The sequence below is a fragment of the Myxine glutinosa genome, unplaced genomic scaffold (genome assembly GCF_964187855.1).
Source record: "Myxine glutinosa unplaced genomic scaffold, kmMyxGlut1.1 SCAFFOLD_532, whole genome shotgun sequence".
Taxonomy (NCBI): domain Eukaryota; kingdom Metazoa; phylum Chordata; class Myxini; order Myxiniformes; family Myxinidae; genus Myxine; species Myxine glutinosa.
This window is the reverse complement of record NW_027616629.1, coordinates 107,208-132,116: the sequence shown is the minus strand read 5'-3', so window position 1 is coordinate 132,116 and position 24,909 is coordinate 107,208. Positions and strand designations below refer to the sequence as shown.

Below are 24,909 nucleotides of genomic sequence, written 5' to 3'. Positions count from 1 at the left end.
TACAAACTACATACTCAGAGCAAACTCACCTGGTTCTCTTCAGATGAGACATTCAAGAATGACTCGGCAGTACCGGACCCCGTGATGTTTGCCTTCGTCAGAGCGTCTGTTCACCCAGAATGGTCAAGGAGATTTCTTGCGATATTCCAGAGACATTTCTATGTGTAGCCCTCCTAGCATGACGACGAAATGTTCCGCACCGTATTCCAGAGGCCATTTCCATTGTATTGACTTGGCAATGGCATAGAGTGGCTGATCGACTGTAAGAACCGCGACCTGTCCAGGGTTCAAGAAATTGAGGGCCGTTTTAACGACGTCCATACAATGTTTGATCATTGACGGTGTTGCAGACTTTTCGTAGAACAGTGGAAGCATAGCTGATATCGTTGTACAATTTATGGAGTCTTGGAGAGCGGCGTGGAAGGCAGACCATGTTACCATATCTCCCTGAGAAATTTTGCATTCTCGCATTTTTTGGATGCAGTAATCTATCCACTTGCTGAGCTCCGGTGCGGTTTCGCCAACTGTTTCCGTTTCTGCGGGCGTCAAAGATGGCTGGGTAGCGGGAGGCATGTACTCACATTTTGTTCCATTTGTTGGCACTTCCAAGACATCATGATAGCTCTTGAGCATCAGCGGCTGGGTACCCTTTGGTGGAAATCCTATCGGTTCTCTAACTTCACCGGGATTGGTTTCTGAAATCTTCTGGAACAATGAAATACCAGTGCCGTGGAATGAAGATGTAGCGGATGTGGAGGATAAATTGTGGTCAATATTGTCCAGAGCCGCGACAGTAAAAATCTGTTTTCTGAGCTGAACTGGGCACACGACACCGTCCTCAATGAATCGCTCACTCAAAGACACAGCCATTGCCGACTCTATTTCCAGGACACGAGAATAAGAAATGCTGAGCCATAACTTGAAGAGGGCCTGAATGAGTATTTTGTCTCGAAACTGTGCGTGAATTCTCAGGCCAATATAGATCGGCAGCGGTGGAGGATACGTTTGCCTGTGGCCGTGATCCGTCAGTTCCCTTTTTCTTAGCATTAAGAAGTATTGTTTGACACGCGGTCAAACACGCTTGTGACTCAACTTTAGTTTGGTCTTTCAAGTCCAACCCATTCAAGATCATTGCGATCATTGACAGAAGAGACGTGGGTATGGCTTCCTTTTGGCATCCCGGATGAAAATTTCCAGAAAAGGTGAATTTCTTGTGTTCGAACAGGTCTCTGCGAATGATATTGGCAGCTTTCACGATTGTACGTGCTTCATCATAGTCCCGTGACGTCATATGGTCCTTCAGCAAGTACGATAGCGAATCTCTGTAAACTATCAACAAATTGCGTCCTTCAGAAACTGTCGTTGCTTCTGGAAATCATTCCAGTATTTCATTCTTTAGTCTGCTCCGGTTTGTCAGCTTGTCTATACCGAGGTCACTAAGGCGAGCTTGATACAAGTCATACAATTCACTGAGTTTGAACACAACTTGACCGTTCATAACAGAGTTTTCAACATACGTGAAAAGTTCAACACGAGCTCGCGACTGGGACATCATTTCCGACTCATCTGCCGATGTCTTTTGTTCGTTTCTTTTCAGCGAACGATGGCGATTCCGAAACTTTGTGAGGCAATCGAAATGATATTTTGCTTCGATTGAAATCAAATCAGAACCTCCATTCAATCTAGCTAATAAATCGCCGTCCTGCAATTCTATGGCCATTTGGCGAATTTTTTTATCAGCACCAAAAGTAATGCACTCGTGAAGATCAGTTCCAACTGTACCGTCCCTGCCACAGAACAAACATTGTCGCTTTGTGTCGTCCACAGACCCGTGACGTTTGCTACGTTTTGCAGTTGCGGCGGCGTCGTCGAAGTCCAGGCTGGCCCGTTTCCGAATTCGTTCAAGCTTTTGATCGTTGAATTTTGAGTAGCACGATTTGTGCCACTTCGCGGTGTTTGAGATCAGCTTGCTAACGTCCTCCGGGATGAAGGGCACATTTACTGGCATAGCTTCTAGCTCTCGGAATATGCGAACGTTCTCCAGGAATTTAGTATACCCTTCCGACTTTTCATCCCTTCTGTTGAACGCATCCAGCGGGCATCTCAGATTTTCCTGAGTTATCTTCTGACAAATCAGGCACTTATTCCAGTCGGTAGGCCGGCTGGTCTCGGCCTCCGCGAGTAACTGAAAGAGACCAAAAGATACAATTAATATCTCAATACAGAATTGTATCCCAAAATAATTTGTTTCATAAAATACTTGTTTTGTTATAGTGAAAATTCTGGAGCATGCCTCCGAACCCAGCAGCTCGAGGCGCCCTGACCTACTCATCTAAAATATCTGCCACCCCTCATAATAAAAAGTTCCTTTCCACCCATGAAAAGGTTTGAAGAATTGATAGAAATATGTAATTATGTAATTTAACTACTTCACTTGAAATAGCTAATTGCTATATAGAATATATCCATCAAAAAAGCAATTTCTGTCAGGTTTGCTGTCACAACAGGGGATGGTCTGTTTTACTAAATACACAGCAGGCTTGCCTAGGAGAAAGATGGGTGTTCTAAGCATTCAGTCTATTTTTCTCTGGGGATGGTATTTTTTTCAAAACCCCATTTGGAGAGTCGCGAGAGCAAAAAAATAATGGTAGGATGACTTGCCTTACCCCTCCCTTTTTTACATTCGGGCCCAAAATTTTTCGTGGTGGGAGGGAGGTTAACAGAGAATAACTCCACATAGAGCACATAAATGGCATATTATAAAGCTGAAATGGCTCATGTGCAGACCCTTTTCGCCAAATTACTTCCCTGCTACCCACACCCGCTCGCTATGGGTGTAACAACATCGTTTTTTCGGAAATAACAGAAAAAAATCCAACCAAAAAAAACGTCTTGTTCGTCACATATTGCCCACAACAGATGTGTATTTAGGATTAAGACTCGCAAATACTACGTAATACATCAGTTAAACAGCTAGTTTTACTAAATCTGAACCTTCAAAATGTCTCGACTGCATCAATAAATACTCAAAACAATTCAAAATTATTCAAAATCGCACTTACCGCCACCATTTTGCGAAGAAATGCTCTGCCTCCATCGGAAAATGAAGCACGAAAAGGGCGTTCCCGTCGGTTCCGCACTGCGGCGACGCCCATTTTCCCCTACCGTACATAGCGCCCTCTTGTGGGCGTATAGTAACCGATCTCGATTGTCGTCTTATTGAAATTGCTTGTAGGCATGATAGGGAACCCACACACAAAAAATGGTACTTTTGTCCAGCAGGTAAATATTGTTCCCTTATCTGACCACACTAGATGGTGCAATATCAAGCCCAACATGTAACTGAAGCCCAACAATATCAAGCTTTTGGCTCGATGCCAAAAAAAATAAGCAACTTCGCGTCTTTGTATAAAGTTCACGTTGCACAATAGTCATGCACAATAAATAGTCACTGCGAAGGACATTTGTTAAATCGCTAGGTGCTTTCCTAGATACGGGGAGTGTTCCTCATGGTCTATGATGCTATACTATAATATAATGTACTGTACTGTTGAATACTGCATGGATTGCATCATCGGATGCACCAGATTGTTTAGCACAAGACTTAAAGGTCAAATTGCCTGTTTGCTCAGTCATCTTGGTCATGTTCTTCTTTGATTTCAATTTCTGCGCATTTGGCATCGATGCTTCAGCCACCATAACCTGATTGGGAATTCCTTATTTGCTTTATTGTTATTTTTAATGAGGTTGTTTGTTCATGTTTTTGCAAGGGTTCTATTGGTTGATTTGTGCTTTCAGTGATGGAAGAGAAAGTTATTCCAGTTCGTGTGGCCATCCGTTGCCGGCCTCTTGTTCCTCGAGAGTTGGCTGAAGGATGCAAGACGTGCATATCCTTTGTACCTGGGGAGCCGCAGGTAAATGCATATTTTGCGATGGCTCGTCATCGACTTCACTCTAGTTCTTCATTTGTCCTTTAAATGAGATCAAACATTAGTGGGATGCTGTAATGTGGGCAGAGGCATATCAATTGATGCATTTGCATCTAATTATATTTCCTAGTTGTTGAAGTGTCCTCGTATTGAAATATAATTTGGTGTTGATAATCTCCCGATATGTATTCTTCTGTTCTCTCCAGATTATTGTTGGTACGGAGAAGGCGTTCACATTTGATTACACGTTTGACCCTGCAACTGAGCAGGAAGAGGTGTTCAATGCTACTGTTGCTCCTCTGCTTTGTGGTATTTTCGATGGTAATTGTTTTCCTCTTTTCTTTTTGTAAACTCATTTATTTATAAAGGTCAAAAGTCGAGGCTGTATAAATCAATTTTCATTTTGTATGGTTAAAAAAAACTGTTTTCGTTATTTTGAGCATACAGAAGCAGACTGCTGAATACAAATGGATGTGGATGAGCTTTGCTTTTTTACATACTTCCTAGTTTGTTCCTCTTTTTGCAAAGAGTAGGTGATCTATCGATGCACCATGACCAAATTGCGAAATTCCTGCCCTAACTACCACTGAAGGCAATGGTTACCCACCCTGTATAATCCTTGCCAAGAAACTATTCTGGCATCATTGATGCTGTTTAACAGTGTATGGTACATCTCAAAGAATACATTTCAGTGTTTTCTGAACATGCAACTACAGAGTGATTGAATATGATCTTGATTGTCCCAAGTCAGAAACGAGTATAATTTTGGTTTTGTTAAACCCATCCTTAAGATATTTTATTTTGTTGACAGCATTGCACTTTGAGTGCTGATAGAGCTCTGAGAAGAAGGCCTAACCAGGAAAAGGGAATTGATAAATCAAATATTTGATTTCATTGACTTGATAAATTGATTGATAAATCATTGACTCAAGAAAATGTATTGTTGCTGAAGTTTTGAGAATTTTTTTTTTTTTTTAGGTTACAATGCCACAGTCCTGGCATATGGTCAAACTGGCTCAGGTAAAACATTCACCATGGGGGGAACTTACACAACCAATCAGGATGATTATGAAGTTGGAGTTATTCCCCGGGTCATACACCATCTCTTTGATGGTATATCTCAAAGATCCGAGATCGAATTTGTGCTCAAAGTTTCCTACCTCGAGGTAACTGAAAATGTTGAGATTGTTTTGTGGGTGTGAAATTTTGTTTTCTGTGACTTTGCAACTTGAGATTTCCTTTTTATTTTATCGATTTATTTTGCAGGTTTACAATGAAGAGATCATCGATTTGCTCCACAACTCAAAAGAACATCAAGTGTTGAGCATCAGAGAAAATGCCAAAGAGGGCCTAAAGGCAAGTGTGGATTTGGATTTCTGAAATGAGATGTTTTTATGCCTGCAGTGTGTCACGATGGCTGTTTCTTCGACTATTTAAAATTGTAATAACGTCCCCAGGTAGCCGGTTTGACAGAGCAAATTGTTTGCACTGCTGAGGAGATGGTGAGATGCTTGGAGCTGGGGAATTCAGCTCGAACTGTGCGTTCAACGGCGATTAATGCACAGTCATCCCGCTCGCATGCAATATTCACAATCTCCATGGAACAAAAGCGTGCAGAACAACGGTGAGGGGCAATGTCGGAACATTTTGTCATGTGACTGAGGAAAGGTAAAAGGCATTACCCCAAATGGCTACTATAATGACTGACATGTCGTTAACCTGTTGTACCTTTCCCTTCCTTTCAAACCTTATTGGGCATGAATGTGACAGCTGCTGTTGTTGCAAGTTTCATTTGGTAGACGTCGCTGGGTCAGAATGTCAAAAGAAGACTAAAACTGAGGGTGTTCGTCTCAAAGAGGGAATCAACATCAACCGTGGTCTTCTTGCCTTGGGAAATGTTATCAGTGCCCTTGGAGAGGATTCGGGAAGGAAGGGCCACATTCCTTACCGTGACTCAAAGCTCACGCGCCTGTTGCAAGGTGATGGCCGATTGGACCCACATTATGCAGTCTCATTATACCAACTCTGTTTTCTCACTGGTTGCACTTCACCCACAGATTCCCTTGGTGGCAACAGTCACACATTGATGGTGGCATGTATCAGTCCAGCTGATGCCCACCTTGAGGAAACTGTGAACACTCTTCGCTTTGCAGACCGTGCACGCAAGATAAAAAACAAGCCAATTGTGAAACGTGATCCTCAGGCTGCGGAGATGCTGGCCCTGAAACAGCAAGTGAGGGCTTCTTCTTCTCTTCTGTAGATGGTGGAATTAATTTTTCTTAACTATATTACCAATGCTTGAGCAAAGCATTGTATCCTACAAGGATATGAAAGCTTGGTACCTTCTGTAAACTTAAAATTGAATGTGGAAAACCATGTCTTACCTCCTCCCCTTCCTCCCCCTCAACCCCCTCCCAATTATATATATATATATATATATATATATATATATATATATATATATATATATATATTTGTACTACATGCAGGTACAGCAGCTAAGTGTACAACTTTTGCAAGCGACAGGTGGAAGGGCACCGGAGCAGCTCAGGTACGCTTTTTTTTTTTGCATTGCTTTATTACACATGGTAGTTACATGCTTAACTTGAAAGGCACTCGGTAGAGCACATACCTCCACCAGGCTGAACAGGTTACGTTTTGTATCTCACTTGGCCAGATCTGGATTCAGACCTGAACTAAAATCTAATCTGTTTGTTCTTTTCTCCGACCCAACTCATCCACCAAGTTTTGTCATAACTCGTCCACAACCTTTTGAGATGTCTTCCTATATATTGTTTTTGGCCCTATCACTCAATGGCAAAGAACCACTTAATTTTTTTTTTTTTCATGTCTGCATTCAGACCTTCGGAAATTTTATCAATTCGTTCTTGTCACACACACAACCGGTTACGTGCAGCCGAGCTAAACCCTGGGTGGGAGTCTGCTACCTGATGGAGCAAATTAATGGGGCTATTATGTTCACGCAAAGCTGAAAAAAATGAAGGAAAAGACAACCGGGAAGATTTGAAGCAGTTTACTAAATCGGTTTTTGGCAATTATCTTAAAAACCATTGACTTTTGGATATGAAAATGTATTACTGACCCCCCATAATGTGGCCATTGCGCAAATTTTGAGTGGTCGGGCAACCTCCTAGGTCCAACGGTTCTGTAGATACAGTCACGGCAAAAAAGGGGGCGTGGCCCAAAAAGGGGTGTGGCCATTTCAGCTATTTTGCCGTCAGTGGCAAATGTGTTACCAACCAAATATTGTTCCTGGACCTTCAATTAGTGGATTCCTGAAGAGTTTAGGTCTGTACAATAAAGTGCATACTCAACCACCATGAGCTACTCTAGTATAGCTACTGAGTGATTAAATAAGGACTTTCTTATTGTATATTTTCTAAATATTAAATCATAAATGTCCCTGCAATGGCATTATAAAACGTCGCTGCAACGTTTACGCATTGTTATGATTGCTTGGTGCCGAAGAGTCTGAAGCAGCACATTCTTCTCATTAAAGGATTTGTAAATGCAGATCTGCTCCCAGCAGGGAGCACCCGCATCCCAATATTTCACTTGACCAATCACATTGTATCCCCCGATCCTTGCGCCCTCCCACCCAAACTTTTACCCAACCAATCCGACTGCTCTGCTCCCCTCTCTTCGCTCCTCCCCCCTCCTCTTGCTCCTCCCACTTGAAATGTTTTAAAAATCAGAACGAATGACCAAATAACCAGGATTATCACTGGGTGTGTAGGATGTTGGTTTGCTGTACTTAGAATTCTGTATGTTTACACTGTATGTTGACTGTATACTGTGCATGCTACTGTATCCTTATGATGTTTCCTTTGATGTACATCTCTATACGTACCAGGATTTTCACTTGGGACCTTCTGTGAATCTTGAAATGTAATTTGTGAATTGTATTATGGTTTGATAAAGGTTATTGTTTGCTTGTTGTTATTTCCTTTTAGACAGAAAGTGTTATCCTCCTCGGGAATTAAATTTGTGACTTTCTTCTGACAAGTTGATGGACATTGAATTTCTTGGTTCATATATTACATACTATGGTAGGGAAAATATCCACGACAGCCGCCATATTTGTTTTAACACAAAAGCCTTAACCACTGAAAACACGTCCTGGTGAGAGTCTGCAATCTCTGATTTTTTTTTTCATTTTTTTTTTTCTAGTTTTGTTACCCCAAATGGCCGATTTAGAATAGGTACACCGTATCCCTGCGTATCGTAAGAGGCGACCAAGGGTTGGCGTCAGGAAGGGCATCCGGCCATAAAAACATTGCCTCAAACAGGGAACCATGATTGTCATGGGGCCCGCAAGGCTAACTCCCGCTCTAGCGGGGAAAAATGGCCTTAAAACGATCATTCATTCATATATAAAAATTTTCTCTCTATCTCCACTTCTTCTGGTTCTGGAACTGAACCGTAATCTCCATTTCCGTGTTAATGTATTAATTTGTTGCTGGCATTGTTTGTGTGGAAATGTAGTCATGGAAATGAAGAGCGAGAGCAACAGCTCACTGAGCGCAATGTCGACCTACAAAAGCATGTTGATCGCCTGGAACGCCAAAATTCTCAACTGAGCGAGCAAGTTGTGTTGGTACGTCAACAAAAAAGCCAAGGCATGGCTGGTTGTTGTGCAGCTTCATACCTCCACATTGTTGTGGAATACTGATTCACCCTTGAATGAGTCTTCACCCATAACGGCCTTTACCACTTTTCAATAACATTGATTGTGGTTTTTTGGGGGGGTTTTTTTTCTTCTTCTTCTTCTTCCCCTCCCCCTCCAATTGTGTATATATGTGTATATATATAATATATACACACACACACACACTTTTTTTTCTTTTTTTTTCCCCCTCCAATTAAACATTTTCTTTGTAATCTACTTTTAGCTGGAGATGCAGAAAGAGAAAGTTCAGAAATCTATCGAGGATGTGAAACAGCATGAAGGGTATGTCATCCATCAACCTGCATACTTACACATTAATCGTGTTGCGTTTTTGTTTCATTTTTTTTTCTTCCCCTCTCCACCCCCAATTAGTACTGTAGATTCATCAATTCATCAATTAGTACTGTAGATTCAGCCTGGTGTTGGCTTAGCGGCTAGGGTGCCAGCTTAGGATCCTGGGTTTGAATCCCGGTCGATTGCTGAATTAACGCCAGGGGGGTTGACTCAGCCTGTCATCCTTCCGAGGTCGGCTAATTGAGTACCAGTTCACATAACTTAACTTTGCATGAGCGCCATCTTGTGGCATTAAACATATAACCCTGACATTCACTTAACATTGGATGAGCGCCCTGTTGTGGCATTAAACATGAAGTGATGCGAGTTGACAAAGTGGAAGTTGCAAGGCGGCCATCTTGGATTTTGACGTGGCGACCCAATTTACAATAGCGTTCTTCCTTATGCCGAGATGCACCCACACACCAAATCAGAAGTTGGTACTTCGCTTATTTTTCAAGATATTCATCTCAACGTTCAGTGGAACACACCTGGACGACACCTGGATTCACCTGGACGACAATCTTGCGCATGTGCAAATGCGCTGTTATGGTGTTGATGTGATGCTCTCAAAGACTGGCGCATGCGCAAATGGACGCGCTGGATTGCAAGGTCACGTGTGGACATGTACGTCATATGTGGATGGAACACAGCCGGTTCTCAATCTTGCGCATGCGAAAATGCGCTGTTATGGTGTTGATGTGCTCTGAAAGACTTTGGCGCATGCGCAAATGGATGCGCTGGATTGCAAGGTCACGTGTGGTCATGTACGTCATATGCACAATCTTCTTTAGCATCCCTTCGAAGGACCGCAGCATTTGTTCCATTTGTTGGCACGCGCGTCGGTGGGCACCCGGTTTTGCACACGTGGGCATGTGTTAAGTGTCTTTTTCGATACATGTCCGGGGCCTGTCACCCCCATTACCACTCCCCCCAGGAGTTATTTCAGGCCCTTTCCTGGGCCCCAAACACACCAAACACATGTTCTGTGTCTGACATGTTGGGTGTCGTGTCTTCTGGACCAAGTACTGAGGTGAAATATTGTTTGTTTACTTGTCATTTTTGCATTTAACTAGTGTAGTCTTGTGTGCATTCTGGGAATAGCCTGAGAAGCACATGTTTTGGTTTTCTTTGGTAGGAGGGTTTTTTTTTTTTTTTTTTTTTTTTTTTTTTGGTGTGTTTCTATATTGATGATTGATAAATCTTGTTTCCATGCAAAATGTTCCTTAACTCGAATAATTGACCCACTGTGTAACAAAGCAGGTATGGTTAGTGCGATTAGCACCAAATACCAGTAGTGCAATTAGCACCACGACGGATTCACAGTAGAAAGTGACTTTAAAATATTTGCATTTAAAGATTGCACTGTTATAGTACCGCACAGTTACGCTATCGGATGCTATAATTGAATTACTATCAATCCAATTGGACAGCTGGGTTTTTGTCTGCTGAGTAGTTGGAACTGTGAGTTAGGTACCTGGCTGTGCTGTTTGTTGCAGGTGTGGTGTGGACATCAGTGCAACATTGAGTATTCCCTTTCAGTGCATTTGCAGAGTCGTTGGATGTGCTTGCAAATGGAGGAATTGAGTTAAGAAAACCGTTTGAACTTCTGCAGAACCTTCAGAGCAAGATCACTGAGCTGGAGGTATTCTGGAGTAACAAGTGTTCTTAAAAAAACCAAAAAAACAACAACTTTTGTTCGTTTTTTGTTAAAAAAAAAACAAAATTGTTATTTAATTTACTTTTTGTTTTGTGCAGGTGCTTTTTCTGCTTTGTGGGAATTCTCACGTTTTATGTTTTATTTCTGCTGTAGGGTTCAGGTGAAGTTGCGGAGCCTTTCTCGGTGCAATATGACGAGCGACAGGTAAAGTTGTCTCTAGAGCTGCTGCAATTGGACCAAACACTGGCCATGAAGAAAGAGCTGGCTCGCCATGTCACGCTAGTTGACACGACCGTGCTTGCAGATAATGGCAGTTACCAGGTAAATGGAAATGCATTGTGTGATGGGTTTTTATTTTTTTGGGGTTTTAATTTTTGTTTTTTTTCCTTTGGATTATTGGGCATTGAGGTTTAAAAATAAATTAATTAATGTGTACCATTTTTACCTCTTTCATCAGGATAATCTTTTGGAACTAGAAAAAAAAGTTCAAAACCTTGAGCGTGAGAAAGAGGAGCAACATGCTGCGGCCAAGAAAGAAGCCATCCATGCCAAGTATGAATTGTTAATGTACCCTGATCCTTATCCATATTGGATTAAATATCAAGTCTGCAGGTTTTGGAAAGGCAACATTGTCAACATTGCCATATGGCCCAAAAGTTATTCTCGTATGGGAGAATAAAAAATAAAAAAATTCTTCATAATGTGTCACTGCCATTTTCATTCAAGGATCAGTGAGAAGCGTCGGAAAAGGCTGCAGGACCTCGCAAGTGAAATGGCGTCGCTGAAGAAGAAAATTGTTGAGCAAACTAAGCTCCTCGACCACAAGCAGAGAACTGACAAAACGGTCTCCCAACTCAATGATGAGATCCAGGTAATGGGTTGCACTGTAGTTTGAGAAATTGATTTATCTTGGCCAGGCCAGTGGTTGATGTTTCCCCATCTTCAGGTGCACCTGAACCAACGTGTACATCTCATCAAGAGTATCAAAGATGATTCAACCAAGTTCCGTCAGTGGTGTGTACAAAAGAACCGTGAGGTTCAACAGCTCAAGCAGAAGGTCAGCTTGTGCAATGAGACTTCTGAAGCATAGACCAGAAGTTTGGTTGGCTATCTTGTTTTGATTGTGAATGAAGCTTGTTTTGATTGTGAAAAAAAAAAAAATTAATAATAATAATAATAAGTCAAAAATAAAGAAACTAAATAATTCATTTATCAATCAATAAATAATTAATCGATTAATTGCTTAATCAATAAATCAAAAATAGCCTTTCCTGCGAAATAAAAAAAAAAATTCTTTCTTTTTTGTATACAAATACATTAAACATTAATCATACAAAAGTCAAACCGACACACAAAACACAAAAAACAAGGGGAGCGGCAGACAAGAGGGGGAAGGACACAAACACAACATTTGAGAGCAGGGACATCGGGAGGACTTGGGGGGGGGGGAGGTGGGAGAGGTATAAAACATATGAACACTGCAAGGACTCTGGGGTGAATTACCGGGGTTAGAAAAGATCAAGGTTTTCGATGGGGGAAGATAGATGGTGGTGAACAGCTGTTTTAAAGACCTGGAGGGAGGAGTGGGATTGAAGGGAGTGGGGGAGTTTGTTCCAGAGGCGGGAGAAAAGGGGAATGAAAGAGTGAAGGTGAGCAGAGAGACTCGACTTTGGCAGTTTAACCATAAGAGGGTTGCAGGCAGATCTTGTGCGACCTGAAGGAATATTGGGGGGACAGAGCTGGGGGAGCAAGGCTGGAGAGGAGTCGGTGGAAGACAGAAAGACCACCAACCTGCCTGCGGTGAGTGAGTGAAAGGCCCTTGGAGTTGACTTCATCGCAGGAGATTCCAATGATTCTGAAAGCTTTGGCCTCCACACCTTGCTCGGCTTCACGCTGTTAGGCAGGAGCACCAGCCCAGAGGGGGGGGAACAGTATTCCATTGAGCTGCGGATGAAAGCCTTATATGTGGTGAGGAGCTCAGGTGTGCCAAGGAATGACTGCGCACGACGGAGGATGCCCAGTCGGCGACTGGCTTTGGAGGCCAGCTTGGAAATGTGGTTTTCCCAAGAAAGATCATGGGATGTCCAAATCATTGGATCTTGGTCATTGGCATTGGCACTTGGTCGTTGGCATGTCCAAATATCAGCTTCCTAACTCAAAAGGTGCCTGACATTTAAGACTAAGGATTTAAAGGATTAAAATTTAAAGGATTTAAATTATTTAAAGGATTTAAATATTATAATAATTTAATTATTATTATTAAATTATTAAATTAAAAATCAAAATTATTAAATTTAAATTAAATTATTTAATTTCAAGGATTTTAAGGATTTTAAAGGATTAAAATTTAAAAATTAAATAATTAAAATTTAAAGGATTTAAAGGATGAGGAGACTAAAGAAATGTATCAGTACTTAATCGATAATAATTAAGTAATTCATCAATTAGTTGATTATTCAAAAAACAACAAAATCCCGTTTTTGACAAAGTACTGACTATTGTGCCGAAATTTCAGCTTCCCAGCTCGAAGGATGGCTGAGATATCGCCCGGACAAACAAACAAGAAAACAAGAAAACAAACAACCAGAGTGAAAATTGAGTATTCCCTTTCAGCGTGCGTCATTGCCGAGCCCCCTTCGGTGTCCGGCAATGACGTTATACAAAGCGCCTGGAGATGGCATAGGAAAGGAGTGGTGTACAAAAGCTCGAGGGAGATGAGCTAGTCCAAGATAGCCAATGAAAGGTTTCTGTTGGATATATGTCATCTTAGGATGCAGTGGTTTTTTTCAAAGGGAGAGATCCAAGCAATATTGTGGAGTAGGCCTCTATTTTTGGGCCATATAGAAAGGGCCTGCCATTCTTGCATCACCCAACCAAGGAAAACTCCTCCTTGTTCGTCTTTATTTTAATTTTTATTTTTATTTTCCTTTAAAAAAAATAATAAAGTAAACCGATGTACACTTTTTAGGAGAGAAAGCACCAGTTTGAGGTGCTGAGGATGGAGAGGGGCTATGAAAAGCAGATGGCCGTTCTTCGACGCAAAACTGAAGAGGTGAGCCCTTGGTCTTTAGCGGCCAAAGGGCTGCAGGAATTTTGACCAAGCCTAAATTGCCCTTCCTTGGGTGAGCCCCCCCTTGTGTGTCATTCTCTTATCTAGGCAGCTCGCCGGTTGAGAGATGCACTGCAGCGGCAGAAGGAAGCTGGGGAGCAACGCAAGGGACAGCAGCAGAAGGGCAAGGAAGGAATGGCTGCTTGGATCAAGGTCTTCATCTTCTGATGACCAGAATTTTTGATTAACATTATGTATCTTGAGGGGAGGGAGGAATTGCAAGAGTCATTACATGAATCATTTAATAATCTTGGGTGTACTGTATGTGGATCCAAATACCTCTATAACCATTCTCATGAGATAGAAAGCTTGTAGTTGGTGCTAGCTTCATGTTTTAATGCCAAGGTTGAGGGTTTGGTATGCTGGCATTTCAAAAACCTGGGGTTTTTTTTTTCATGCTGATTGCTTTGACCTCAGGGCTTGTTGACCATTGAGGTAGAGGTCTTGGTAAGCATGGAGGAGGTAAGATGTCACCTCAATAACCTTTTGGATGACCACATGCTTGCCCGGGATTTGGCACAGCTGCAGCGCAACAAGGAGGACATTTCCCAGCCTATTAAAAAATCTCGGGTAAGGTCATGTGATCAAGTGAATTAAAAAATTAAGTTTTAACCAAGTCATTTGTCACTCCTGGGTTCCATTCTAACCTCTGTCTATTTGTCATCTGTAGCGAAGAACGTTCGGCAGCAGGGAACGCGAACAAGATTGTGACATTGACGAGCAGATCAAAAGTTTGGAAACTGAGATGGAACTGAGGTACATATTTTACTGTCTACGAATCAAGAATTTCAATCAGTGCATCCTGCCAGTTTTTCATATAATTTATCCAACCAGTGATTCTCAATGCAAGGTTTTTTTTTTTTTGTCCCCCGTCGCACTGCGGAGCGAAAGAGGACTATGGTTTTCCCCTCCGTGCATGCGTAAGCGAAGGACCGAATTCTAATTTGGTGTGTGGGTGCAACCCACGTCAAAATCCAAGATGGCCACCGCCATGTATGTCTGACGCCATGTATGTCTGAACCTTGAGCTTAATATCTTGAAAAATAAGCGAAGTACCAACTTCTAATCTGGTGTGTGGGTGTATCTAGGCATAAGGAAGAACACTTGAAAATTGGGTCGCCACGTCAAAATCCAAGATGGCCGCCTTGCATCTTCCACTTTGTCAACTCGCATCACTTCAACGACGGGGGACCTAGGCGTAATGCTTGTTTTTTTTTTGTTGTTTTTTTGCCAAGTTTATTTTAAAACTTCCTCCACAGGTCTGCACAGATTGCTGACATGCAACAAAAGCTGGCTGATGTGGATGGTGATGAGCGTGTGCCATTTTGGGATGGCTTCAGCTTGATTGAGGCTAAGTCTGCCCTCAAGTGGCTTATGAAGGAGGTATGAGAGCCTTTTCTCTGTGTCGGGAAGATCCCTCTCCTTTATTTAAAAGAATAAAAATTATTCTCCTTGCTTATTATTATTATTTTTATTATCCTTATTATTATTATTTTTATTATCCTTATTATTATTATTTTTTTCTCCAGATGAATAAGGAATGGTACACTCCACTAATTTTTGTGGGTGGTGTGTATATTTGATGTTTCACTCCAGGTGGTTGCCACACGGGTGCGGTGTGGGGTTAAGGAAAGAGAAGTGGTTGAGTTCACCAAGCAGGTGTCACAGGAGCGACAGCGAGCAAGCGAGGCCGCAGGTATTGCATGCGAGGCTCAAGAACATCAAGATCAGGTATTGCATGTCAGGTGGTGGATGGTAAATTCTGGCTCTGGACTCTGGTGTTCAACTTTGATATTATGCTATTGAAGCAATGTTAACCACCTTCAAGCACCTCCCTTTTTCCGACAGATGATCCTGATAAATCAGCGACAACAAGAAGCAGAAGACAAGGTAACTTCTGCCTTTCAGAATTTGTGGCTGAGAACTTTTTATTTCTGGGTGTATAAAAGGCAGATGCACTTTTGTTCCAAAAAAGATGTTACTTTGCCAAGCCTAAAATCCAAGGCATCTTCTGCACAATAGATTATGCAAAAATGGTGGAACTTTTATAATACAGGTACTTCCAACTCTTCCCTTTCTATATAAACAACGATGTAGAATAACTAGTGGTTACGTCCATATCTTCAAGTTAAATGGCAAAGGTGGTTGGCTGTTTTTTATTTTATTTTTTTGGAAATTTGACCTACCAGATTGCATGAACTGTGCCAACAATTTTTGTGCCACATTTGGAGATGGGATGAGCAGTGGGGTGGTCGACCCAACTCCACTCATGCCAAATGAGTCTGTTCATGATCAAATACTTTCAAAACCAAAGGAACAGCATGTTTCCATCAAATTCCAATATTTTCACTTGCTTAATTGGCTGTTTTGCTGTCCCAGCCATGTCTGCATACTGCTGGGGTGGGCTTGGGGTGAGGGGGTAAAGATTGTCATGCAAACTGTCATTACTTGTGATTGCCACATACAAGTGAGTTTCCAAATTTTGTTTATGTTAATCCTCAAGCATTTAAAAAGACGTGGCAGAGGAACAACCATAGGTTGTCTATTATTGCATAGGCTTGATGGGCCTAATGGCCTCCTGCATGGAATGAAGTTCCTTATAAGGGAACTCTTATTGTTTTGCTTCAATGTCGATTTGTGTTTTTGTCGATTTACAGCTTGTATGGTCGAATTCACTTTGTTTTTCTTTGTTTCTGGGTTTTTCAGCAGAAAGCTTTGAATGTCTCTGATGAGCAAAAAACCCCTCCAAAGGTTAGGCCTTCATAAATTCCCAAGTAATCTTTTACCTGTCTCTTCCTTTGAGGTTGAAAGTTGACCATTGTCTTTGGTATATCTCTTGTGTTGTGGTGCATTTAAGTTGCAAATGTGATTTATTCTTGGTGTGTGTAATGCAAGTTGGTCATGTCTGATGGGAAATACAGTTTGTTTGAAATAAATCACAAATATCAGAAGAAAGTTTTTAAAATTTAGAACTATTCTCACTCAGAGTTAAACATCACCGTAATATTATGCGGTTGCTTCAACGTTTTCAGTTGCAATGTCTTCAACATCTGTTTTGGAAAATATCAGTTAATGTGTTCGTTTTAATGCTGCCTCTTGCCTGTAACCCGGTTTGTAAACGAGACTCTTGAAATCGTATGGATGATTTGCATTCAAACGCACAATCGAAATATGAAGATAACTGATGAAATTAACAAATAATGCTGAAGCTGTCCATTTGTTTTCCTTTCATAACCTCAACGATGATGCAGGAACAACGGACAGGTGACCAAAATAGTGACCAGAGCCCCAGAGGTGAACAGCCGCAGGATGGTGTTGAGGTTCCCCCAGAAACGTCTTTCTTCTCCATTCCTGACATCGCTCCTTCACCAAATAAAAGGTAACATCCCTTTGCAAGTCATTGGGTTCATTACGTAATTTTTTTTTATGGCAGGGTTATCCAGTGTTTTGCTGGGGGGGGGGGGGGGTGGGGTGTGGAGGGGGTTGGGGTGAGAGGGTGGCAGGACAGCCAGCAGAGAGGGGACAGGGGAAAAACTGAAAAGGGGTAGGAGAACCGATGGGGTTTGGGGGGGGGGGGCGAAGGGAGGAGGGGGAAAGAGTCCGTAAGGCGTGGTTGCAGGAAGAGACGGGGTTAAATTTGGGTTTATATAAAATGGTGAGTTGAGGCAATGCTGGTGTGTAAAGGAGTCTTTGTGGTTTTCATGGGTCTTGAGGATCTTTGGGGTCCAAATGGTCTTTGGAGTGTTCAGGGTTTTCAAGGGTCTTGATCTCCCAAGCATATCCTGCAGCATGGAAAGATTATTCTCCCAAGCATGTAAAGAGGGGTCTTCATAGGCTAAAGTGGTGGACAAAATACTCTTTTGACAATCCCCTGGTCGGATTTGGAACCCAGACAGGATTAGTTTTATTTATTTCGATTTTGAGAAGTATTTGTTTTATCGGGGTGAGATGTTTTCACTTTCGAATAACTTCCTGAGCCCAATGTTTTTTCAAATTAGCACGATATCATGCTGACGTGCCATCTATTGACTCACGAGAAGCTGCTGAGGGCATTTCTCCGGTTGTTGTATTTTGCCATTTTCAGAGTGATTGATAGATTAGGACCTGGGATAGCGGCACTTGAGCATGCACCCATTGTTAAGCCCAAAGCTCCCAGTCTCACTCACCTGCACCCTTGTACGATAGAGTATCCATTGTTTCCACCATTCATCCTACACCACCTTTAATTTTGTGCAACAGTTGGGCAAGTTATCTCATCAGTGTCGAGAAAAGTGTGAAAATATCAGACCACTTGACCATATTCACGAGGGCAGTTGACCGTGTCTTGTTTTCTGGGTGGCTTCCCATTCTTTCAGACGTGCAAGTGCAAATTGCTGAAAGAATGTGACGTTGATGTTGACATGTTTCATGATGTAATTTGCCATGATAGTTTTATAAATGCTTGCTGTAATAATGACCTGCTCTAATTTTTATTCGTGAAACATTTAGGCCATGGGCCAGACATGGTCCTCGTGCACCCCCCCCCCCCACAACTCTACCACCCCATATACTTTTGAAGCACTCGGGTCCCCTCAACATGAAATCAACTGGTAACAGTAAATAAACTGGTTCTTACTATTCATTTTTCACACATATTTGATGGTACCCTTAAAATATATCTTTTCCGTGTCGTTATGTTCCCCGAGATGGCTGAAAGTGGTCTGAGTTATACAAGTTATATATCATCTGAAAGGTAATTATCTGCTGGTCATTATAAATGGCATATATTTTAAATTTAGTGTTACCATTGGCCTCAAAAATCAAGTCGAACAGCTATACCCCATGTTTCGCTGTGTCAAACTAACACTTCAAATCCAGCCGCACTAGAATTGATTCACATTAATAACAAATGTCTGGACATTCTTCATAAAAATACCTTTCATTTGATACCAAATGTGTATTTTTGTCAATAAAAATCTATCAGATATGACACTTCAAACAGAATGCAGGTGTGCCGACAATCGCGATAACTGCACGAAATGATCGCGTTGATAGACATTGTCAGTCATGGAAGGTGCTTTAATTGGAAAGTGAAATATCATTCAATTGCTCATTGTTACTTGACAATATATTATTAAGTCACACTTTACCTCGATTTAGTTACAGGAATACATGCATGTTGCAAATGAAGCAGCTTTGTCAACCACTCGCTACTATTCAGAAATTTACCAGCTAGAACATCAGCTAGAATCTAGCATCAGCGAGAACTAGAAGAAGTTCACAAGAAAGCTTTTAAAGTAGTTTGTGATGTTGTAGATAAGGAGGTGTTACATAGCCACAAGGTTGTGAAACTATCAGACTTGAGAGCATTGTATGTTGCTCAGCTAGAAAGCAGCAATGTTGTTATACTGTAACAAATAAGGTGTGATTGTGTGTGAATTTAGCAATTCATATTTCATTGTGTTGAAAGTTGGCACAGTGTTACCACATGGATCATCTGAGAAGCATATGCGGCAATTGTCAGCACACCTGCGGTCAGTTTACAGTGTCATATCTGATAGATGTTTACTGGTAAGAAGACATATTTGGTATCAAATGAAAGGTATTTTTATGAAGAATGTCCAGAAAGTTGTTGTTAATGTCAAGTCTACTGTGGCTGGATTGAAGATATAAGTTCGAATATCTTAGTCTGTGTTACGTTGGCACAGCGAAACATGGGGTATAGCTGTTCGACTTGATTTTTGAGGCCAATGGTAACACTAAATCTAAAATATATGCCATTTATAATGACCAGCAGATAATTACCTTTCAGATGATATATAACTTATATAACTCAGACCACTTTCAGCCATCTCAGGGAACATAACGACACGGAAAAGATATATTTTAAGGGTACCATCAAATATGTGTGAAAAATGAATAGTAAGAACCAGTTTATTTACTGTTACCAGTTGATTTCATGTTGAGGGGACCTGAGTGCTTCAAAAATATATGGGGTGGTAGAGTTGTGGGAGGGAGGGGGGGGGTGGGTGCACGAGGACCATGTCTGGCCAATGGCCTAATTTGATTTATTATTTTTTCGTGGTTGACATTGAGATGGATCATCTTGAGCCAAAACATCCTCCTGCCTTTTCCAATGTTGCTGCCTGCCATGCTGCTCAAAATTAGCTTTGAATTTCAGGTTTTCCTTCCGATTGTTTTTTTTTTACGGCGTAGCCCATAGGGCAAAGCCGTCTAGAATAGTGTTTGTCCATATGTATGTTCCCTCAAACGTATACCAATCAGAGCTGAGGATCTGGTCGCATGACAGGATGATGTGATTACGTCTGATGTCATTATGGTGGTACGGCGGCTGACTCTCCACACTCCGGCATTTTGATTCCAATTTCGCTCATGCCGAACATATCGTCGAACCTGTCATATGTCACAATCGACATGCTCTACCTCTACGTTTTTCATTCAGTGTGAGACACAAACAAACCGATTGTTAAAATGACAGTGAAATAGCGAAAGCATCGGACGTCTCTTCCAACAAAACGGTACGTATATGCCTCATCTTCAGACTGCTTCGGACAAATTAAGCACAGGTTTCTTAATGCAGTAGTGTATCGTTCCACTTGTATCATTTTTGTAATAGTAATAATAATAATATAGTAAATATGACCATAACACTTTAATCCCAATGTCGTGAATACAAATTAATGGATTGAAGCAGTGTTTGGTTCATGAATCAAAAATAAGCGGTTTGCGGTACTAACAACTGTGGAAGTAAGGAATTTGCCTCGGTTTTTTTGATGGCATGTTATTAACCCAATCCTTGTGCGGTATATACACACCGGTGTGTACCCCGGTTTAGAATAGGTACACCGTATCCCTGCGTGTCGTAAGAGGCGACAAACGGTTGGCGTCAGGAAGGGCATCCGGCCATAAAAACATTGCCTCAAAAATAGAACCATGACAATGTCATGGGGACCGCAAGGCTAACCCCCGCTCTTGCAGGGAAAATGGCCTTAAAATGCCGGTTGTTGTATTGTTGTGGGGTATATAGATTACAGTAGATCTTCCCTCAGTTCTGTAAGTAAAACATACCTCAGATGTCGGGATTCCTCCAAATTTCTTTGTTTAATGTTATAAACAGCATTAGCGACTGTTTAAAAAGCTAATTATGTGTGTTCGTGGTTTATATTTTACAAGCCCGGCTACGCCGCTGTTGGACTTTTGGTCTTGTTTTTCATTATTTTCTGAAATTATTATTTTATTTTTATAATTTTTTTTAAATTCTTTTTTTTTTTTGCCATAAATGTCTCCCTTCCAGGTATTGACTGGAATGCCAAAAGACTGTGCGAGCAAGCTGTTCAATCACCAGGGGATATTGCTGGAAAGAGAACCAAAACGGAGTCTGCACACACAAACCCGTCCCATCTGCCACTGGCATCTTCTCCAAATGCATGCTTGATGACTTTTTCTGAAAAACAAAAATTGTCGAAACGGCAACCAAACAGCTTTCTGATATTACACTTTAGCTTAAAATATGTTCTTTGATGCTTGAAAGTAGCTTAAGGTGATGCTGTAAACAAACCACCTTTAGAGGCCATTTTTCCCCACAAAGCGGGGGTTGGCCTTTTTCTGGTACCATGGTTGTTGTTGTTTTTGGGTCCCCTTTTTGAAGCAATGTTTTGCGGCCGGATGCCCTTCCTGCCACCAACCCTTTTTGTCGCCTTTTACGACAAACAGGGAATTACCAGTGAACTGGTACTCAATTTGCCGACCTCGGAAGGATGACAGGCTGAGTCAACCCCCCTTGCGTTAATTCAGCGATCGACCGGGATTCGAACCCAGGATCTAGGATCCTAAGCCGGCACCCTAGCCGCTAAGCCAACACCAGGGTTTACGTGATGCTGTGAATACCTTTAATTACCCTGAAGCTAATTGTCGGTGTTTGTCTTCTGTGTTTTAATTGCACCGTTTTAAATTGCTGTATCAATTTTTTGGTAATAGATATTGACTTTTTTTTTCCGATAATTTTTTTTCCCCCCAATATGTTTGAGGTGGCCACATGGTGTATCACTCTGTTAAACATGCCACCAATAGCTCTTTATATCAGTCTTGACTTCAGCCATGTACAGAAGGCACTGTGACAATTTTTACGATGTAGTTCTTGGGGCAATGCCGTCTCAGCATTTATCTGTCTGTCCAGTGTATATGTCCCTTCTGCCGGAATTTTGCTGGGTTTAGGCTACCAGTGAGCTTCCCACTGGGAGCCTATTCTTGTAAGGATTATTCTCACACAATTTGTGAAGACTATTCCGAGAAAACCGTTACAGCTAGCTATACGAAACTAACTCATTTATACATGCCAATGTAACTTGGTGCATCATGAATTTTGACTTGCATTGGCCGCCATTGCTTATGATTAATGAAATGAATGAATGATCGTTTTTTTTTTTTTTTGTTTTTTTGTTTTTTTGTTGTTGTTGTATACAAGATCGAGGCTCGTGAAAGAGCGAACATTAATCACACAGAAAGACAAACAGACACACAAAACAAGTAACATCGGGAGCGGTAGACAAGATGGGGAGAGAGGGGGAAGGACACAAACACAACATTTGAGAGCAGGGACCGAGAGACATGGAGACATCGAGAGAACTGTGGGAGGGAGAGGGCTTTGGGGGGAAGGCATGGGAAGGGGGGGTGGGTGGGAGAGGTATAAAACATATGGACACTGCCAAGACTTCCAGGAAAGAAGTTGGAATTTCAAACAAGGTGGATCTGGGGTGAATTAGTGGGGGTAGAAAAGATCAAGGTTTTGGATGGGGGAAGATAAGAGATGGTGGTGAACAGCTGTTTTGAAGACCTGGAGGGAGGAGTGTGCTTGAAGTGAGTGTGGGAGTTTGTTCCAGAGGCGGGAGAAAAGAGGAATGAAAGAGTGAAGGTGAGCAGAGAGCCGAGATTTCGGCAGTTTAACCATCAGAGGGTGGCTGGCAGATCTTGTGCGACCTGTAGGAATATTTGGGGGACAGAGCACAGAGAGAGCTGGGGGAGCAAGGCCGGAGAGGAGTCGGTAGAAGACAGAAAGACCACCGACCTGCCTGCGGTGAGTGAGTGAAAGGCCCTCAGAGATAGCTTCATCGCGGGAGATTCCAATGATTCTGAAAGCTTTGGATTCAACAGCGTGAAGCCGAGCCAGGTGTGAGGCAGGAGCACCAGCCCATAGGGGAGAACAGTATTCCATTGAGCTGCGGATGAAAGCCTTGTATGTGGTGAGGAGCTCAGGTGTGCCTAGGAAGGACTTCGCACGACGGAGGATGCCCAGTCGGCGACTGGCTTTGGAGGCCAGCTTGGAAATGTGGTTTTCCCAAGAAAGATCATGGCAGATGGTGAGACCCAAAATCTTGAGCGACAGAACTTCTTGGAGAGGATTGTTGAGAAAGTAGATGGGAGGGTTGTCCAGTCGATCTTTTCGGAGAGACATAGTAAGAGTGTGAGATTTGTCAGGATTGAAAGACATGTTCCACATGTTTGACCAGTCTGTGATTTTGTCCAGGTCTTCAGAGAGTGAGGAGGCTGCAGACTGCCGATCTGAGGGAAGAAGAATGGAGCGGCAGAGAGTGGAGTCATCAGCAAAGAGATACAGAGGATTTTCCAGAGAGTCGGAGAGATCATTGATAAAGACCAGAAAAAGCACAGGGCCCAGCACACTGCCTTGGGGAACTCCAGCCTGAACGGGAAGGGGAGATGAGAGAAATCCATTCAGGGCCACACGTTGACTACGACCAGAGAGGAAGTCCGCAAGCCATGCATGGAGATTTCCATGGATACCATAGGAGGAGAGTTTGGTGAGCAGAGCTGGGTGCCAGACCGTATCGAAGGCACGTGATATGTCAAGGGAGACGGCTCTGATTTCCTGTTTGGCATTGAGCACCTCCATCCATTGTTGAGACAGCAGAAGCAGCATGTCCAGAGTAGAGTGACCTGGTCTGAAACCAAATTGATGATCAGAGATCAAGCCATTGGAGAAGAGGAAAGATTTCATATCCGAAGCAATGATGGATTCCATGACTTTGCTGATAATTGGGAGCAGGCTGATTGGTCTGTAGTTGCAAGGATCTGTTTTTGCAGCTTTTTTGTGTAAAGCGGTAATGTTTGCTGATTTCCAGGATGCTGGCAGATGACCTTGAGCAAAAGATAGGGTGAAAAGAACAGAGAGAGGGTGAGATAGAGCGGCAGAGCAGGATTTTAGGACCCGTGGGCTGATGCCATCTGGTCCAGTTGCAGAATCAGAGTCGAGGTTTGACAAAAACTCCTCCACCTTGTCAGGAGAGAAGGTCACAGAGTCCAGGAGCAGTTTGGTTCGACTGGGAAAGGTGGGAACAGAGAGAGATGGGTTTGGGACTAAGGATTTTGAGGCAAACACAGAGTTGAGGCATTCGGCTTTGTCACGTGCGATGTCAACTGTGTGGCCATTTGAGGTAAGGGAGGGGATGGAGGGAGAACAAACACCAGAAACGCATTTGACCAGACGCCACCAGGATTTGGAGGAAGGAGACAGGTTTGAGAGTTCATTCTTGAGTGAGAGATAGTGCTTCCTGGCACTCCTGAGGGTAGACACACACTTGTTCCGAGCTTGGTGGAAGGAACTGAGATTTCCTTCAGTTGGATTAGCCTTCCAAGAGGCAAAGGCAAGTTGTTTCAGGGCAACTGCCTCACCACAAGATTCAGTGTACCATGGACGGGAGGAAGGGTAAGACAACTGAAGGCGAGATGGGATAAATCTGTGCATGAGAGAGATCAGTTTGCTTTGGAAGAATTCCCAGGAAGAATTGATGTCAGAGGCAGTGGAGATGGGAGACCAATCCAGACGATTGATGGCTGCTTGAAGACCGTCCCAGTCGGCCTGAGTGAAATGCTAGACTCGTCGACGCTGAGGAGGCTCTCTGAGAATGGCCAGAGAGATGTCCACTTTGACAAGCACATGATCAGAAGAACCGATTGGAGCAGAAGAAGAGCAGCAGACATTAGCAGGGAAGTTTAAGGCCATTTTTCCCCACTAGAGCAGTTATGTCAAACTTTAAACATATTCTCCAGAACCACTGAATAGATCAACACAATTTTTTTTTTTCAAATATGACAGCCTAGCTGTGGGGATAAATTTGCCAAAAAAAATCGATGTCGCGTGGTTTGGCGGCCATATTGGATTTAAAAATCTATT

At 42.3% G+C, this 24,909-nt stretch overlaps 1 protein-coding gene across 1 annotated transcript; it reads left to right on the top strand.

The window, feature by feature from the left end:
* The first annotated feature begins 3,237 nt into the window (after window positions 1-3,237).
* LOC144889006 (chromosome-associated kinesin KIF4A-like) lies at window positions 3,238-21,287 on the top strand. Its single transcript, XM_078768811.1, has 26 exons — window positions 3,238-3,265; window positions 3,799-3,914; window positions 4,136-4,250; window positions 4,908-5,095; window positions 5,196-5,285; window positions 5,387-5,553; window positions 5,700-5,908; window positions 5,987-6,162; window positions 6,419-6,480; window positions 8,436-8,547; window positions 8,843-8,901; window positions 10,495-10,597; window positions 10,766-10,933; window positions 11,070-11,164; window positions 11,339-11,483; window positions 11,559-11,669; window positions 13,581-13,664; window positions 13,770-13,874; window positions 14,139-14,291; window positions 14,392-14,477; window positions 14,981-15,104; window positions 15,318-15,452; window positions 15,570-15,611; window positions 16,428-16,472; window positions 16,973-17,100; window positions 21,016-21,287. Exons 1-26 carry the CDS (start codon window positions 3,238-3,240, stop codon window positions 21,020-21,022), a joined length of 2,853 nt encoding a protein of 950 aa, XP_078624937.1. The 3' UTR covers window positions 21,023-21,287.
* Window positions 21,288-24,909: the final 3,622 nt, after the last annotated feature.